This window comes from Etheostoma cragini, chromosome 8, assembly GCF_013103735.1.
Source record: "Etheostoma cragini isolate CJK2018 chromosome 8, CSU_Ecrag_1.0, whole genome shotgun sequence".
Taxonomy (NCBI): Eukaryota; Metazoa; Chordata; class Actinopteri; order Perciformes; family Percidae; genus Etheostoma; species Etheostoma cragini.
This window is the reverse complement of record NC_048414.1, coordinates 28,198,167-28,216,621: the sequence shown is the minus strand read 5'-3', so window position 1 is coordinate 28,216,621 and position 18,455 is coordinate 28,198,167. Positions and strand designations below refer to the sequence as shown.

Below are 18,455 nucleotides of genomic sequence, written 5' to 3'. Positions count from 1 at the left end.
CGTATGTACTCTTACTTGTAGTGATAAAAGTACTCAGGTACTACCACACCCGATATCACCTCATAGCAATGTGACTTAACTTCTCCGTTGAGCAGGTATAGAAACGGAAGTGTTTAGAGACTTTTGGCTGTATAAAAAGATAACTATGCTCTTGTCCATTGCATAATTGCACTTGACGACCAGCCATTGTCTCAACTCTCATCTCAATCTCATCTCAATTTGAGAGATTCCCAGCTGTCACCACATCACAGAAACCTTTGTGAAAAAGCACTCGTAAGTTGCCCGTAAACTTCACCACTGATATTTGGAGCAGTGGTGTTAGCCCAATGTCTGTCATCACCGTAACGAGCATAAACATGAAGAAAGTTAAATTTCAATCTGCTCTGTCCTACTGCGGTTTCTACACAGCTCTGTTTTAAAAACCACAGCGCTACTCTGTAAATATCACAAATCACAAACAGGCTAAAACGAAAGCTCTCGGTGTTTGATCTCACTGTATTAACTGTTATACTTTGCCACAGGTCTTTAAATTGGACAAAATCCTGTGAGCTTAACTGCTGGCGTAAACAAACCTTCCTCGTCGCTAGATCGATAAATCCACATGGGCACTCAATATGCATGTGAATGACGTCATTTGAATTTTTGTTCTTAATTCTTTCCAAAGTTAACTCAGTATTTTGATATCAGGAATGACATAATTCATTTTATTGACAATAGTCTTGCAAAATGTCAGGGCCCAAGCACTGAGCTTTGAATAAAAAACTGCGTGGTATTTTGAAAATACTGATACATATGAGTTAATATGTGTCCCTCGGACCCCAGAGGGGTTATTAACTACTCTTAACGGTACTCGGCATTGGCAGGTACCTAAATGTAAGTACTTGTACGTGATCTTAAAAAAAAGGGTTCTTGTGCATCCGTAGTGTGTACGTTAGGAGGATGTGGTGTTCTGTTGCACGGATGCTCATCGAGTCACAGTAGAGACATGGACACATGCAGCTCAGTTAGAACGGGAGGCTTTCATCAATTATATAGTTTGCCTTGTCTTTCTACTAATACACACACACACACACACACACACACACACACACACACATACACACACTGAGCAGTGCTTTGAAATCTGGAGTTGATTAAAATTGTCCTTATTTTTTTTTCTTAACCACTGCTGGCAGTCTGCTCTGCTTTTACCACACACACACACACACACACACACACACACACACACACGCACACACGCACACACGCACACACGCACACACACAGGACTGAAAATGATGATTGATGAAAGCCAGTTTCTGGTGTGTTGATATTCTTAATACACGCCTCCTTTGATCCGGTGCCTAAGTGTGTTTGTGTGAGTGCATTTTGCTGTAAGTGATTTTAAAGTGTGTTTTAGAAAAGAGCCACTCTCGCCTGATTCAATCTAACATTTCTCTCCGCTTCATGCTCTTTGTAAATGTTTGGCCCTAAGGATCGGGAGAGGGCATACCTTCACCGAGGCTGCACAATGTGCTGCTTTAATAAGAAAGTGTGTATTGGCATCCACATTGCAGTGGAATGTGTTCTAGATGTTCATGGTTCCGGGGGGGAGGAAGCCTAATGGTTCTCTGACCTTTCCTCTCGTGCCTCCATCAGGCCTAAACTTCCCTTTTGCACCAGATGTCTAATGAGCAGCTTGTGATGACGCGTGTGCTCTTCAGAGAAGAACTCCTTTCCATTTCTATTCTTTCATTTTCAGCGCTTTTTCTGAAAAATCAGCATCATGCCAAAAGGACAAGCTCATTCAATTTCACACTTGTGCCACCCTTTTTTTTACCTCCACTGTTGAAGATGCCAAATCCTTTGTTTGTTGTTGAAATAGTCCAACACCTTTTAGTTTTTGTGTGGTTTAATGGGCATTACAGTTTAGGAGCCAATTGTGGCTCTCTGTTAGCAAAAGTGTTTTTTGCGTGTGTGTGTTTCTGACTTTGGATGAAGTGTATTTTACGATGCTAAAATGACGATGATGTTTATTTGGATGAATCTGGTGGGTTAAGTGAATGCAATTTCGCAGATGTTTGTATGCTTTAACAGAAAGGTCGACCTCCTTAGAAATCCTTTCCATCATGTTGGGCATCCTTAGAAAGATGAGGAGCTGTAGTATGTTAATCAGGTGACAAATTTAAATAGGATCCAGGTTGAAAAAACAGTAGTTACCCTTTAACATGAGATGTATTTGCTGTTCCACTGCGCGTTGGTGTAGACAGCAATTATGTTCCGTTAAATTCTGAGTAATTATACTACCAACGTTCCAAATGGACACAGGATATGGGAGATGCGTGTTTTTGTAGTTTAAGGGAAGTTTATCTCTGGCTTTAAACAGTTTAGTGGTTTCTCAATATATCCCATCAAAATATACATAGTTTTTAATTTCCCAGATTTATAGAAGTATTTTGAGTTCCATTCCATGGTAGACAAGTAGCAGTTTGCAATACCGCACAAAACAGCAAGCTTTGTGTTTTTGTCCTACAGAGAAACAGTGGTGGAGGGCACGCTGACCCACCCGTTTGCTCTAACTCTGTCTGAGGAGACCTTGTACTGGACCGACTGGCAGACCCGCTCCATCCACGCCTGCAACAAACACAGTGGAGACAAAACCAGAGAGATCCTCAATGGGATTTACTCACCTATGGACATCCAGGTCCTGGAGGCCCATCGGCAGCCTTACAGTAAGAAAAGTCTTTCTTGTATGTGTGTGTGTGTACAGTACAGTCAACGGTGGAAGACGTATTCAGATCCTTTACTTCAGTAAAAGTACTAATAACACACTGTAAAAGTAAAAAGTAAAAGTCCCGCATTAAAAATGTTACTTAAGTAAAAGTATGTTAGTATCATGGGGAAAGTGTAGTTAACGTATTAAAGTAAAGAAAAATCCTCCCATTTTTTGAGAGTGTGAAGGATCCAACCAGCTGTGTGTTTAATGGTTTCATCATCTCAGCTGGACTTGTAGGCCGTTATATTGTCGATGGTTTACCTTATAATAAAACATCAGATTTTATAAACTATGTGTTTTGTGTGCAGTAATCACAATGTGTAAAGTAATAGTAGTAATAGTAACTAAAGCTGTCAGATGAATGCAGTGGAGTAAAAAGTACAATATTTCTCTCTGAAATGTAGCGGAGTAGAAGTAGAAAGTGGCATGAAAAAAAAAGACTCAAGTAAAGTACAAGTACCTCAACATTTGGTACAGTACTGAAGTAAATGTACTTAGTTACATTCCATTACTGAGTACAGTGCATATGCAGTAGAGTGAGTGGTGTCATTGATCTGTGATAAAGGATTACAGTTTTACATACTTGTTATAATCCTGTTTTCTTCTTCTTCTGTCTCTCTCTGTCTTGGCTGCAGTCCAGACTCCCTGTAGTGACACTAACGGAGGCTGTAGTCATCTCTGCCTGCTCTCTCCAGTCCAGCCCTTCTACAGCTGTGCCTGCCCCACAGGAGTCCAGCTGAAACCAGATGGAAAGACATGCAAACCAGGTATGGGTCCTATTCACATTAGTACTGTCCTCGACTAACGGCCAATTTATGCTTCTGCGTTAAATCAACGCTGTGGGTACGTACGTTTTTACGTACGTAAGTACGCAGACAAACCAACCTTACACCGTAGCCTGACGTCACCTCTCAAAAAATGTAACTACTTGTTGCGGTGATGCAGACAACTGTGTTTGGCGGTGGGTTGGTTGAGTTTCATTTCTCCCTCCTCATTTCCTGGTTCTCATTCTCCATCAACAACATGAAATCAAAGAGAGGGTTAACTTCTCCTGTTGCAGATTTCCCACCGTGGTCAGAAAGCTACTCTATCTGAAGATAATCACTCTCTCACTCGCTCTACCACACACACACACACACCTTAGAGGCCTCCCCACCACAGCTTCAAATGTCTCCTGTTTGTAGCCAATAATGTTTCTTTCTCCACCTGTAATAGTTGTTTTTTTATTTGTTTGTGCTGGACACATATTAAAGATAAGATTTACTGGTTATGAATACAAGTGAGATACTGGACTCAGAGTCATTAGGATTTGCTGTTGCTCACCATTTTCTCTGGTGTGTAATGTAGTGATGCAGCCTGGAGTATATCTGCTTGAAAACAAGTAGCAGTGACCTCTATGCGAGCAGACTGGGACACTAACTGACCAGGCCGCCATGTTGATTCCCACGATGCTGAAACAATAGAGCCTTCTTCTGCAGAAACACAACACTGTGTTAGAGCGCGTCTGTGTCTGTTAGGCTGTTATGTGAATGTATTACATTTGAATGAAGCATGCCAACCAATCACTTAGCCACCGTTGACAATAAAAACAACAATGCTCTATTGTGTCAGGTTGCAGTGTGTATGTGTGTGTGTGTGTCTTTGTGTACGTGCTTCTAATTTGTTTTGCTTGGCTGGTTAAATTGAAGGCGTTTGTTATTATGCTGGCAGCAGAGCGCGCTTGTGTGTGTGTGTGTGTATGTGTGCGCGCATGAGGCTGTTTGTCAGGGGTGTTTAAGTGTCTCAGAGTGAAGTCAAGCGAAGAGAAGAGGGGAATCACAGGCGCTTTCCCCTCCCTTTTCAGTCATTTAGGTAACGATGGAACAACTTTCAATGTCAAATCTGATTGGTGCCAAGGCTGAGAGATGCCAGACTTTGATTGGTTGTGAAAATGCAGCTGGAACGAGAGAGGGAGAGGGATTTACATAATTTGCAGAACTATGTGTTTTTGATATCTGAGCTTTCTGAAGTATTGGAGATTATGTACTATGTAGAGCTGCAGAAATTTACTGATTAGTTGTCAACTATTTCTTTTATAGCCAATTATTTTAGTTATTGATTAATCGGTTTGAGTCATTTATTTTTCTCATTTCAAAAGGCTGAATTCTCTTATGTCAGCTTGGTTATGTGATTATGTTCTAGTTCCTTCTCTCCTCTGTAACAGTAAACTGAATATCTTTAAGTTGTGGTCAAAACGAGACATTTGAGGACGCCATCTTGGGCTTTAGGGTTGGAACACTGCCCCACATTTGTCACAATTTTCTGACATTTTAGAGACCAAACCTATCCATTCATACAGGAAATAATCAAGAGATTATTCGACTATGAAAATAATCACTAGTTGCAGGCCTAGTACTGTGTATTCCGTAATGTGCTGTAGCAGAGCACACAATTTAATGATGTAGATTTTGTAAAATGTACATTTTTATTTTAGATATATGTGAAATGTCAGTATTAATTCTGCTATATAGTGACCATGGCTTTGTCTGAAGATTCAGATAAATTGATCTAAAATGTGAGACAAAGACAGAACGAGAGAAAGAAAGACAAGGCAGATAGGGGAATAGAAAGAGAGGGACACTTTGAACTGCTTTAAATGTGAGCTCTTCATAGTCTGAGGTGTGCAAGACAAAGGAAAACAGTTAATTGTCTCCCAGGGGGTGAGTTTGCCTCCCGTTAACTCTGAAGCAACAGCCCAAACCCGGTTTAGGATCCCAGAGGACAGCAGAGCCCTTTGTTTCTGGAGCAAAGACTAGTGATGATCTTGGCCCAGGCTTCAAATATTTTTCAGCACAGATAGATCAATATTTTTGGACTTTGCTTCTATGACTTTATTTGCCTGTAGGACATTATTATTGTTAGGCTATGCTGCTGCTGTTTTCCACTGTGTCTGCTTGTGTTCTCTCTGCAGAGCAGGGCTGGAAAGTTACTAAGTATACTTACTCAGGTACTGTACTTAAAGGGTAACATAGTTTTTTTTCAACCTGTGTGTCTAAGTGACTGATGGGAACAGCAATCATTGACATTGGTCCAGTATTAACCAAGATTGCTGCAGTCGGCAGTGGAGAAACAAACTTCTACACTATATGTTAGCAGACTACATTTATTTCACAGCTATAGTTACCACTTAATTTTCTTAATCAGCTTTTACAACACATATGACAAGCTTATGAAATACACTGAGTTGTTAAAGATGAAACCACGTGTCAGATCTCTCTAAGTTGAGATATTTCCCCTCTAATGGCTCAAATAGTTTGAGACCCAAATAGGTCAAATCATTTCACACAAAAAAACAAAGATTGAAAGAGAAGTCCAAAAAGGAAAACAGATTTGTGTAGCAGACCTTTGTTTTGTTTGGAAACCGACGTGAAATTTGTTTCACCACAGAACCATTGACATTTGGCTGGGGGGGTTTGGCTCTAAACTGATACCAAGAACTCTGACTTGGCTCTGCTGGATGGAGCCTTGATATCTATACTTTAATGACATGAGCTTTGGAGAAATGTACAAGTTTTCCAAGGGGTGGAAAACACAAAATGTCTGCTCTTTGTCAAGTTTATAATGATACTGAGTGAACAGCAGATATGCAGAACTTCCTTCTTTCCTCTCCCATTAATCATCTCTGACCCCTCCCATTTATCTGGTGACCCATTAGAGGGAGCCCAACCCCGAGGCTGGGAACCACTGGACTGAAGTATTATTAGTGCTGGGCGGCATGACCAAAATTTGTAACACGGTATTTTTAAGGATTCTGGCGGTTTCAAGGTATATCAAGGTATTTTCCTTCTTTTGCTTGACTGGGCCTTTATATAGGTTTGTAATCTACTGTCAGGAGTACATAGAACATACCATTTTTTTCTCCAATATCATCACGTTTACTAAAATTGATTACTTAGCTCCACAACATTGTACAATATCGTTATATGAAGGAGAACACATGAAACAGTAACACAATCTAAACTATTTTAACTGTGCAAACGACAAACTAGTAAAATAAACTTATCCAATGAATACACATCCAAACAACTTTAAAATAGTTTCCCTTTCAAAACATCATAGTTGTAAGTAGGGCTGGGCAATATATCGATGTAATATTGATATTGTGATGTGAGACTAGATATCGTCTTACATTTTGGATATATCGTAATATTGTAATATGGTAGTGTAGTCTTTTCATGGTTTTGAACTCACCAGACCTTTACCCACTAACTCATAAGTCATTTCTGGAGAATATTTATAAAATCTCATTGTGTAATTAACATTTTGTTGAATCACTAATAGTCACACAATATCGTCGCAATGTCGACATTGAGGTATTTGGTCAAAAATATTATAATAAGTGATATTTGATTTTTGTAAGATGGTTAAAGTATCATATCATACGGGAAATGAATACCGGTATACGATACAGACTGGTATATTGCCCAGCACCACGTATTATTATAAAAAATTAAGTATTATTTTACAATGCATGACTTTTACTGTTCAGAGTATTTTGCCATTTTGTATTATTACTTTTAAAGATATATGTGATATTTCTTCAATAAAATGTCTATCAACGACTGGACCTACGTTAAATATCTTGTTGAGTTATGTATTTACATTCACACAAATGTTTCCAACAGTGCTCAAACCCAGTGAAATCCTGGTTTAAGCATTTTGTGTCTCCCCTCAAAATAACGAGATAGGACAGCCTTTGTCATTTGAGCATTGATGTGAATGTCAGCATCTTCAGACTTTAGACTCTTACTCAAAGACACAGCTTTATTAAGAATGAGGAAATACTCTGCTATGATGACATTGTCAGTTTCTTGGCTTGGAGTTGAAGACTACTTTATAACATGAACCGGAGGGTTACCGGTTCAAGCCCCAGTACAGAGTGTGGAAAGTATGGTGGTGGACCGTTAGCTGGAGAGAGGCCAGTTCACCTTCTGGGCACTGCCAAGGTGCTCTTGAGCAAGGCACAAACCCCTCCTAACTGCTCGGGGCGCCTGTCCACCAGTTGTAGCCCCCCTCATTCTGACATCTCTTTATTTTTTACATTTATAGGACCTGAGCATGTGTGGACGTCAGGCCTGTGTGTAGTGTGTTCTAACAACAGAGTGAATATCCCCCATGGGAATAAAGTATAAATACATTTTAAAAAGTTATGTTTCAAGCCAATGCTATTCTATAGACCTACAATCGGGCCTCAACAAATAATAAAAACATGTCTGGTTTGTTCAGGAGCAGAGCAGGTTCTGCTGCTGGCTCGGAGGACCGACCTAAGGAGAATTTCACTGGACCTGCCAGACTTCACTGACATAGTACTACAGGTGAAAACACACACACACACACACACACACACGTATAAATACTGTATATATACACACACAGTTGGAGGCTAGATATCGTCTTGATTATGGATATCGTAATATCGTGATATTACACAGGTTATAGTCTTTTCCTGATTTTAAAGTCTGCATTACAGAAAGTGATGTCCTTTTCTTAACTTACCAGACTGCTTAAGCTGTTCTGTTATTTGCTTTTACCCACAATATATCCACATTACTGATGATTATTTATTAACTACAGACACACACGTAGTCATACCTGTTCCTCTGCTCATCCAGGTTGATGACATCCGCCATGCCATAGCTATAGACTATGACCCGGTCGAGGGTTATGTCTATTGGACAGATGATGAGGTTCGCGCCATCCGGCGGTCCCACATCGATGGCAGCAATGCCGTGGTGCTGGTTACCACGGAGATCAACCACCCAGATGGCATTGCTGTGGACTGGGTGGCAAGAAACCTGTACTGGACTGATACTGGCACTGACAGGATTGAGGTACATCTCCGGGCCGCGACTACCCATTATTTCCATGGTCCATTAATGTGTGGATAGATTTTATGGATGAATGGATTAGTTGTTTGGTCTCTAAAATGTCACTTAATGGTGAAAAATGTTGATCAGAGTTTTCCAAAGCCCTACATGATGATAACTTAATTCATTGATTATTGAAACAGATGCCCAACAATTTAATAATTGACAACTAATCAATTAATTGATTCTCTGCAACTCTGGTACATCTTCACAGTTAAGAACTCTGTTGATGGAAAACCACTGTTTGATTTACTTTACTTAAACCTGATTTATTGGATAATATATATAATATGATAAAAAAGACAACCAAAAGAAGAAATACTTGTGATGAATTTAAATAATGTTGTTCTGTTAGTATGTTGTACTTTAATATTGTATAATGTGGTATTCCAGGTCACCAGGCTAAATGGAACCTCTCGGAAAATTTTGATTTCTGAGAACCTGGATGAACCCCGAGCCATCGTCCTGGACCCAGTTAATGGGTAGGGTGTGTTTGTTTGTGTGTGTGTGTGTGTGTGTGTGTGTTGTTGTTTGACTATATTCATTCAAGTTAGGCGTTTAGTTGTGATGGTTAAGGTTAGGGTAAGGGGGGGCTAGTGAAAGCATTATGTCAATGACAGGTCTCCACAAATATAGTGCCACAAACCTATGTGTGTGTGTGTGTGGATGTGTTTGTGTGTTACTCTGAGGTCAGGTTATCTATAATGATTGGGAGTGTTTAGCAATCTGAAGAGAGTTTAAGCTCTAAAAATGAAAACGAGTACAGTATTTTTTAGAATCAATACATTTTAGATGTCCCCGTTTGGAAATAAAAGATAAAATATTTGAAACATTTCAGAGACTGGCTTTAGCCCTGCATCCCAGCACAGAGAAGGAATATGCCTGGCCACAACACTTGATCTAAAAACAGCTGGGGGTTACATGTTCAGAAAACTCCCAAAATATACACAGCATTAAACTCTGCTGGTAGTAAGGCTGGTCTTTCTTCTTTAGAAAGTATGAAATGATCAACAGATGTTTTACCCACAAATCTTCCAAAAATGAAATGGATAGACTCTGTGGTTGACAAACTTTTTCATCTGAAGAACTGACACAAATAATTTTTATCCCAGGGTCCCCCATTTGATTCTTGCTTTTAAATGTTTCATTACAGAAAATGTACGAGTCCCATGACCAAAAATGTTATTCTGTCATTGTGTTACATATGGATAGAGTTACAATGCAACAAAACTAATTCCCCTTTTTGTTGGGGATTACCTGGAACCCCGCCAAGGATCCCTGGGTGTCCCTGTACTTCACTTTGGGAACCCCTGCTCCAATCTTACTGATAGGAATGTGTGAAGTTTGATTTCCCTGTGACTGAAAGTAATCTCCATCTTGTTTGGTTGCGTCTGTCTCTTTCAGTTACATGTACTGGACCGACTGGGGCGAGCATCCCAAGATCGAGCGGGCCAACCTGGATGGAACGGAGCGGCTGGTTCTGCTCAACAGCTCTCTGGGCTGGCCCAATGGACTGGCTATAGATCACGCCGCAGGAAAGCTATACTGGGGAGATGCTAAAACGGACAAGATTGAGGTATGTCAAGAAAGCGGTCTGTACATCATATAAGTGTGGCGTCTCTAGCTCATTCTCAGTTGGGACATAGGACAGAAAGCAAGGTTTCTGTGGGGTCTTAATAAGTCTAAAAATTTAAAATCAAGGCCTTTATAAAGTCTTAAATATAAAATATTGTGATCTAGGTCTTAAATGATTTGAAACATTTTCCTACAACCATGCAACGCTATCTCTAATGCTTTTTGTTTCTAATTCTGTGGTGTTGTAGTTCTTTCTGTTGCTAGTCCATAAATAAATTTGCTGTATTACGACTACAAATAAGACCAACATGCAACTTACATTACCGCCAATCAGCTTTTGTGTTATTGGGGCAAGTCTCTTTTGGATGTACCACAGACATAAAACTGATTTCATTCTTTAGCTGTATGGAAGTGCAAGTTTATTGATACTTGGCTTGAAAGAAATGAATTTAGGACTTAGTTGATGTCCTGATACTGTACGTCTTAGATTTCATTCAGAATGGCCTTAAAAAGGTCTTGACTAGTCTTAAACTTCACTTGGTGAAACCTGCAGAAACTCTAAGAAAAGAAACAAAAATCAGAACAAGAGGAGGTGGATTGAGGAGAAATTAGTTGTGTGTGCATGCATGTGTGCATGTGCCCAGGGAATGTGGTATGAGTTATGCAATAGTTGCTGGACAGACTTACGCACCATTGTGTGAGACTGTTGTCTTCTGTCTGGTCTCTATTGGTTCAATGGGATCTGGCCTGTCTCGTTCTGGTCTGGCCTGGCTTGGTTTGGCCTGTACAAGTATGGTCTGACCTGTTGGACATTTTTACCACTGACATGTACACTGCAACACTTCATGTCACGGTTTGGGGCTTGTATGTATTGTTTGGTTCCTTTTAGCCTATTAGATTTCAGCCAAAAGGCTTGTGCTGAAAAAAACGTCAAATAAAATTATTGGATGAAGTGACCAGTGCAGCTGTCAGTCAGTCAAACTCAAGCTTTATTTCTCTCTCCTGTACAGATTCAAGTAGCCTCACAACATTAGGTGTACAGCTGGACTAAAGTATGTGACAAGTTACATGTTCACTGAATATGACATGTCAAGCCCCGCCCATTTCTACTAATTCAAGTAATTGTTATGAATTGTTCCCGGGTTGTGACCCAGGGCATTTCTGAATTGTCATGACCAGGTATTAGGGCTGAACAATTGGGGGAAAAACACTTATAGCAATTTTTCTGCCAGATACTGCGTTTACGATTTAATTTAGGATTTTGAAATTAAGCTAAAGTACAAAATTCATTGTGTGACAGATAAAACTTGTCTTGGAGCATTATAGGATGAGCCACCAACAAAATCTGTCTGTATTCTTATGCAAGGATGAATATTTGAGCTGCCAGCAGTACGTTTTTTTCTTTTAATAAGCCATAACAACTACACCTTCTACCATCATGTTAAATGAAGAAAACATGACAACATTTTTTAAATCAAATGTTACCTCAAACATTCAACTAATTTGAAAAAGATGAATGGTTCAGCTCTATCAGGGACATACCCATGTTGACTGGCTCTGCTTGAATATCCAAAAGATGGGTTGAACCCTGATCAGACATCCCTGGCCCCACCCTGGTCAGCGGTGTGAAAGAGGGAGCCCTCTCGTTGCCCTTCCCCCCTCCTCAAGACTTCTAAAGCTTCTTTAAAGCAGGTGTTCTCCATTCTCCTTCACTCTGTCAACATCACACCCTATGCCTTTCTTTTTTTCACACATTACAATAACTGGATGTGCCTCCTCTTCTGCTCTTTTCTTCCCTCTATTTGTATTTTTTCCCCTTTCAGCTTGTTTCTATTCTTTTGTCTTTATTTGTTTTTCTTTTCTTTTTTTTATCGTCAGCATGTGTCTCTGGCTTTGTCTGGTTAGCGTTGTCGTCCCTGTGATTTTGTGGTTGCTGTGGCATCTGCAGAATTGGACGAGTTTACTAGAGTTAACATATTTTCATAGCAGCATGGAGGAGAAGAGGGAACACCAGAACAAAATAGTGAATGCCTGAGCTTTCTGGCTGGATGCTTACGAATTGAAAAGGGGTGGCTGAGTCCCCCTCCCCCCCTTCCTCCCTCTCTCTCTCCCTCCCTCTCTCCCTCTCCCCAACCCCCCTCTCTCTCTCGGTCAGGGTGAAAGGACCCACCTCAAAGGGCTTTTTTCACATTTCAGCCTTGTTTTTATTCTGTTGAAAAGAAATTGCTGCTGGGTGTGAAGACATTTCCATTGTATATCTGCCTGTCTTGTGTGCATGTGTGTGTGTGTGTGTGCGTGTGTAGTCTGAATTTTGTTCAGGGTTTGTTGTTGCACAGACGTATGAAGGCTGCCTACTGTAAGATTTGAAGCCATGTTCTATTTGATGCCATTTGCAGTGACAGAACTATATATTGACTGGAAGTTGTGTTAAAGGGTAACTTTACTTTCATGTTGTCCCTTTTTTCTATCAATAGTAATTACACTATTAACTTAACACTATTACTTTTAAATGAACCAGCAACTCATTTGATAATTGACAAACAGTTTGATGATGCTTTTGATGGGTCCAGGAATCGGGACTTTTCTTAGTCTTACATTTTAGTAAATTTTATATGTTTTGGATTTTGAGTCAGTTGATAGTATGAATGGCAATATCTTCACATATATATTATTTACTGTATTAGTGGCGTGTGTGTGTGCTTGTATGTTTGTCTGTGTGTGTGAGTGTGAAGCAAGCCTGCCAAACAGATGAAAGCTGAAGAGCGCCCAGCATTTTACCTTTTGAAAGATAGAAGAGAGAGAATGATAAATACATGAGCCAGACTGAAGACTTTCTCCAAGAACACTGGAGGAATGCTCTCTCTCTCCCTCTCTCTCTCTCTCCGTCTCTCCGTCTAGTTCTGTGTTTTCAAGTCTTTTTTAAAGAAATCTGACTCCCCCTCTGCAGCCTCCCACCCTTCCCCCTCCTCTGTGGAAAAAACCCTCTGAAGTTACCGCACCCCCTACCTTTTATAAAGAAGAGTGTGTGTGTGCACATGAATGTGTTTGAGAGTGTTGGCTTTGACTGATGTACTGCTTTCTCTGCACACACACAAAACGGCTGCTTTGTTGTGATTATGCAGATTGCGTGTGTGTAGCGCCATTCAATCACACTGTTGAGGCATATGGTAACTGCTTGCTTGCTTGTGTGTGTGCGTGAGGTAAGAGCAGGGAGGTGTATATGGTGGAATTTCCCCTGCTTTAGGCCCTGCACCTTGTTTCAATAGCTAGTCTCTTTTTCTGCGTCTTGTTTCTGTATCCGTCTAGCTGAACAGGCTAAAGCTTTGTTTATATACTTGCGCGCGTCACCGTGGCGCCGGCCGCTGTAGATGGCAAGATATGAGCGTGCACAAAGACGTTCATGCTTAACGCATCGATCGTTGCAGTATTCTCCAAAATGCAATGAAGGGGTACAAAATAATCTGCGAATCGGCAAGAAGTAGTAGAGAAGTGTGGGGGCGGGGGGGACAAAGGAAAGCAGGCTGCCTGGCAACACTAGTAAACACATCCATGATAAATACTGGCCTACTGCCAAACATTACATTTGTGTATTCTAATCAAATCATTAACCTCTAATTCAACTTTATGTTAAAACTGTTGAAACACTGAATCAAAAAGCCTTTAAAAACGCTCTAATAATTAAAATTTAAACAGTCCCTGTGTTTTTTTAATTACTGTAGATAATCATGGACTACTCACCTTTTATATATTTTATTTATTAATTCTAGTTTAGCATTCTTGGCATTTTTGTATGCGTTGAACTGTGAAATAAAGATGTATATATAAGGAACTTCCCTTGAAATGTAGCAATCAAGAATCTTCTAGTAGTTCTGGAATTCTCACCGTGTTGACATATAATTACAAAAGACAGGTTACATCTGATGCGGTGTTCTGTTTACATAGCAACCATGCTAACAATATTATCTGATTTGATCGGAAAATCTCAACAAGGACGCCCCGTCTACAATTGCTACACTGTAACTACTATAACGATTTAAAAGTACAGGTTGTGTTGGTACTGATGGGTGTTCGGACAGCAGAGATAAGTCAGGAGATGCAGAACATTACAGAGACAATGAAGGTGCAAGAGGAGATTATGCCGAAAGTGATGGATGCATATGAAGAAACTATCAAGCTTAAAAAGAGGTTCAGCGAAGCGGACGTTGAAGAGCTTGCCACAGAACTCAGAACCTTGACTGAAAACTACAACGCAGTCAAGGCTTAGATGGAGGCCACATGTCCAAAATATGAGGCCCTGCTAAGAGAAAATCGGGAGCACAGAGGAAACCTAGAGAGGTGAAATCTCTGGTAGTGCAGGAGCAGCTGAAGGCCTTGAAAGTGGAGCAGAAAAGCCTTATTCACAAAAAATGGTACCGGAATTTAGAGGAGAGTTGGACAAAGCATTTCACCCTAAACAGAAGCTCCATGACGGTGAAACTAAGTTGCTGAACAGTCGACTCAATGTCGCAAAGGCAAAGTGTGAGAGTTTCGCGATTCCGAAAGAGTTGCTGTGTCAGCAAAATGCATCTCTGCTTCAGCAGATACTAGAGCTGAGCAGGAAGCTGCGAGTTGACAAAAGATCACTTTTGCATCATAAGCTGTTGAGTGTTCAGAGTGAGGATGAGCTCCACAATCAGGTGGACACGCTCCAAGTTTGGCTGAATCTGAGGACCAGGGAGAACGATGCCCTTCAATCCAAGACCCAGTCCCTGAAACCCAACATGAAACCAACAAGTTCAATGCAGAGACGCTGGTCAAACAGGAGAAGCAGAGACAAGTTAACAAAACTCCGACTATTTTTTACACCGAAAAAAACGGCTACATCAAGATCGAAAGCATGTAGCAGCAGCCTCACAGGAAGCAGGTCCAGGTCCAACCTGGACCTAGGGCGGCTTCTAGTTTTCTTTCTGAGTGGGTTTGCTGCGGGTGTTCCAGGTTCCTCCCACACTATGAACACAAATACAAAATATTTCAGTAGGGGTGTCAGGATTCCTTTAAAGGTTCTGTTGGTAAATAGGCCAGTCACAAATTCTAAACTGAAAATTGATTAGCTTAACGGCCGGTAGCATGTAGCTAAAGACACAGGGTAACGTTAGCTTAACAACAGCCTGCAGCTGCAATATATCTGCTACCTTGGCCGATTCATTGATGAATCTTTGCAGCTCTAAAAGGATAACAGCAAACCTGACTTTTCTCTTTTAGTGCTTTTTCCTGAAACAACAGTGAAGATCAGTGGATTGTTTCAGGTCTTTTCTACCACTTCTAGCTGCCTGGTAAATGGCTCCATTAGATAAATGATAAGAAACAGTTTTGTGTGGACATTGGCCATTGAGTGGCTCTGTGCTGCCCTGATGCTTTATCCCCTGTGAAGGCCGTGAAAGACGATTTGATGTCTTTGTGAAACGGTGAAGCTTCTCTTTAAAACACTGGCAGTGGTGATAATGGAGCAGGCAACACACACACACACACACACAAACATAAGCTCCAACTCCCTGAAAGGCAACAAGCAAACCAAGTTGTCTGTTCACTGGTTTGACCAACCACCTGGAGATGCTCTGCCAGCTTAGCTCTAGTTGACTCTATTATGCTATGTAGATTGTATATGACACACTGAGTTTATTCCAATGTGTGTGCATTGTTTACAAAATAATTTTGTGCTAAAACCTAACAGTGGTAAGCAATGTGTTTTTTATTATTAATAATAAAAATCATCTTTTTGAAAGACTTAAAAGCGAGTTCCACAGGGTTTTGTTCTTGGTCTACCTCTTTTTAGTTTTATTTTTCTAAAATAACTTACCATCATGTCTTGTGTGCGTTACCTGGGTGGGGAAGTGTCCAACACAGACAGACAATAGTATAACATTTTGTATTAACATTTTATTTTTTTGCCAAACAGGTAGCAAGCAACTGCTTTGCATCCCAGTGCCGGTCCTCCTGACTTATTGCACTTCTGACACTGCTTTGACATGTTTCCATTAATCCTGAGTGTGTGTGTGTTAGTGTGTGTGTGTGTGTAGATCTCAGGTTAGAGAAATAACAGAAACACCTGTTGTTGCTCAGAGTTTCCACAGTGTCCTGCCAGCTCCTTCTCCTCCCTGTTTCTCCCATCCTGTTTCCCTGTCTGTCTCCATGCCATATGCTCTCCTCCATACCTGCTAGCACAAAGTGACAGTAGTTGCTGCATGTCTCATTTCCTCTGGGAGCTCAGCCTCTGGACCACATCTGTGTGAGTGTGTGCGTTGTGGCTGACCTTATGTCTACTATCAGAATGGTAATATCTGATCTAAGCTCTGTTGTGGTGAGCAGCTACTCGCCCACAGCTGTGTGTGTTTATTTCTGTTGTGTCCCATGTGCAGGAGACACACTATAGGGGTCAAGTCATCCTGTTTTCTATACAACTACAGCTTTAAATGGCCTTAAATGTTCTTTCTAATAACCAGGGTCACATGGAACCTGCAGGCCCAGGAATGCCCAGTTTTACCCACAGATTTTCCTGCAGATTTTAAACAAATAAATAAAATAGTGTTTTAGTATCTACTGAAGTTACATTAAAGTGTTCCCCTGACTGTGTGTTTCTGGTTGTCCTTTGCCTCATGTCTCTGCCAGTATACAGTCCAATGCATCTTGCTATCTATAACTATGTCATCTAACTGTCATATAAGCGGGAAATGTTTTACCTGTGCACCAGATGACACAGTGTTGGAAGAGTAACTTAACACCCCTTTCTAATTTAATTCAAAAAATACATTGTACACTCTGATATGCCGCACCCCCCACAGTTGCTTCACTAGTACTACTACTGTAGTATTTCTACTCTCAGTTGCATGCTCACAGTCTTTCCATAGGCCATCCTGTTGACAGTTGACTGCTATTTATATGTCCAGTGGCTGGAGAGGGGGTGGGGGCGAGGGTTGTGTGTGAACGTGACATAGTCTTGTAATTTTGGGGTGGGGGAGTGTCTCAGGGTACATCATTGGTTTTATTTGATATTTCCAGTATCAAATGGACAGAATTGTTTTTGGGGGAACAGTATATAGAATAGGACCAGGATCAATACATAGAGTAATAACGTAACTGCACATATAATTTATTAACTCAATAAAGTGGTCTTATTTTAGACTACTACGATTTCTTCAGTCAGTTAGTCATTTCTTTTGGCTTTTTCATGTACAATGATTTGTTTCCAGGAAAATTTTGAGCACATCTCTGGTAAAGATCTCAAGTGGTGCTTTTGCATGATTCTTTGCAGAGAAACTCAGTTTTACAGATCTGATATTTCACCAGTAATTTAATGAACTAGTTAATTAATCAACAAAATCAAGGTTTTATTGAGTCGAACACAGCCCTACTGTACATGTCATTTATAAACTCAACATTGTTTATTTAAAGGATGTTTTAATAAGGACATAAAGTACCTCATTAGGAAACCAGAGAACATGGACAGTTCTGTTTGGAAGTAGTATTAGCAAACACAAACAACATCAAATAATATGTTGGACCGGACAGGAAGTGATTAACCATCATATAAAGGTTACTAAAGAGAAAAAGATTTGCAGCCACAGCCAAAAGCAACCGGAACTCGGTGGTGGCGGTGTTATTATCAACCAGTTTTCTTGTTGGATGACTCAGTGTATCATCTGTCACGCATCGGTTAGTCTAAGGTTGCACATTCCTGAAAAATTCCTCCATTATGAAACACCCACACACATAAGTACACACTCCCAGGGTGTCTTTACGCTCTCTGTTTGCTTATGTAGGAAACCGATAGCAGCGCTGTGTGTGTGTGTGTTTATGGGCGTGTGTTCTAACCACAGAGCAACACAGATTGGGATAAGGGTCCGGTAATTAAGATGTTACCAGTTGCTAAATATTTTTGGTTACTATTTAATTGGTCATTATTGGAAATGAAATGGAAATGGAAAGGGTGGATCCTATTTTCTATTCATTTAAAAGTTACCCTATTTTCCTATGTTTTAGTGTGTAAGTGACTGATAGGAACACAAATCTTTGACTTTGGTTCAGTATTAAGCGTGAACGCTGTAACGGCAGCCACAGACCGGGCTGCAGTGTACAGGCTATGATGTCTTTTCATAGTTTTTGTTTTGTTTCTATCATCTTTGAATGAAGTATATTTTACAATGCTAAAATGACAGTTTTTTACATGGAGTCTGGTGGCTTTA

General features: G+C 40.4%; 1 protein-coding gene and 1 long non-coding RNA gene across 3 annotated transcripts in view; one reads left to right on the top strand and one right to left on the bottom strand.

The window, feature by feature from the left end:
• Nucleotides 1-18,455, top strand: part of lrp5 (low density lipoprotein receptor-related protein 5) — a 57,203-nt gene that overhangs the window by 18,328 nt on the left and 20,420 nt on the right. For both annotated transcript variants that reach the window (XM_034878553.1, XM_034878551.1), the window contains exons 6-11: nucleotides 2,515-2,711; nucleotides 3,391-3,522; nucleotides 8,021-8,109; nucleotides 8,407-8,625; nucleotides 9,055-9,143; nucleotides 10,066-10,237. In XM_034878553.1, the coding sequence (XP_034734444.1) occupies nucleotides 2,515-2,711; nucleotides 3,391-3,522; nucleotides 8,021-8,109; nucleotides 8,407-8,625; nucleotides 9,055-9,143; nucleotides 10,066-10,237 (898 nt within the window). The remainder of the gene's footprint in view (nucleotides 1-2,514; nucleotides 2,712-3,390; nucleotides 3,523-8,020; nucleotides 8,110-8,406; nucleotides 8,626-9,054; nucleotides 9,144-10,065; nucleotides 10,238-18,455) is intronic.
• Nucleotides 5,638-18,346, bottom strand: LOC117948789. Its single transcript, XR_004657558.1, has 3 exons — nucleotides 18,233-18,346; nucleotides 15,153-15,158; nucleotides 5,638-5,778 (listed from the first exon to the last, which is right to left on the bottom strand). It is a non-coding gene; the product is annotated as an uncharacterized LOC117948789 (long non-coding RNA).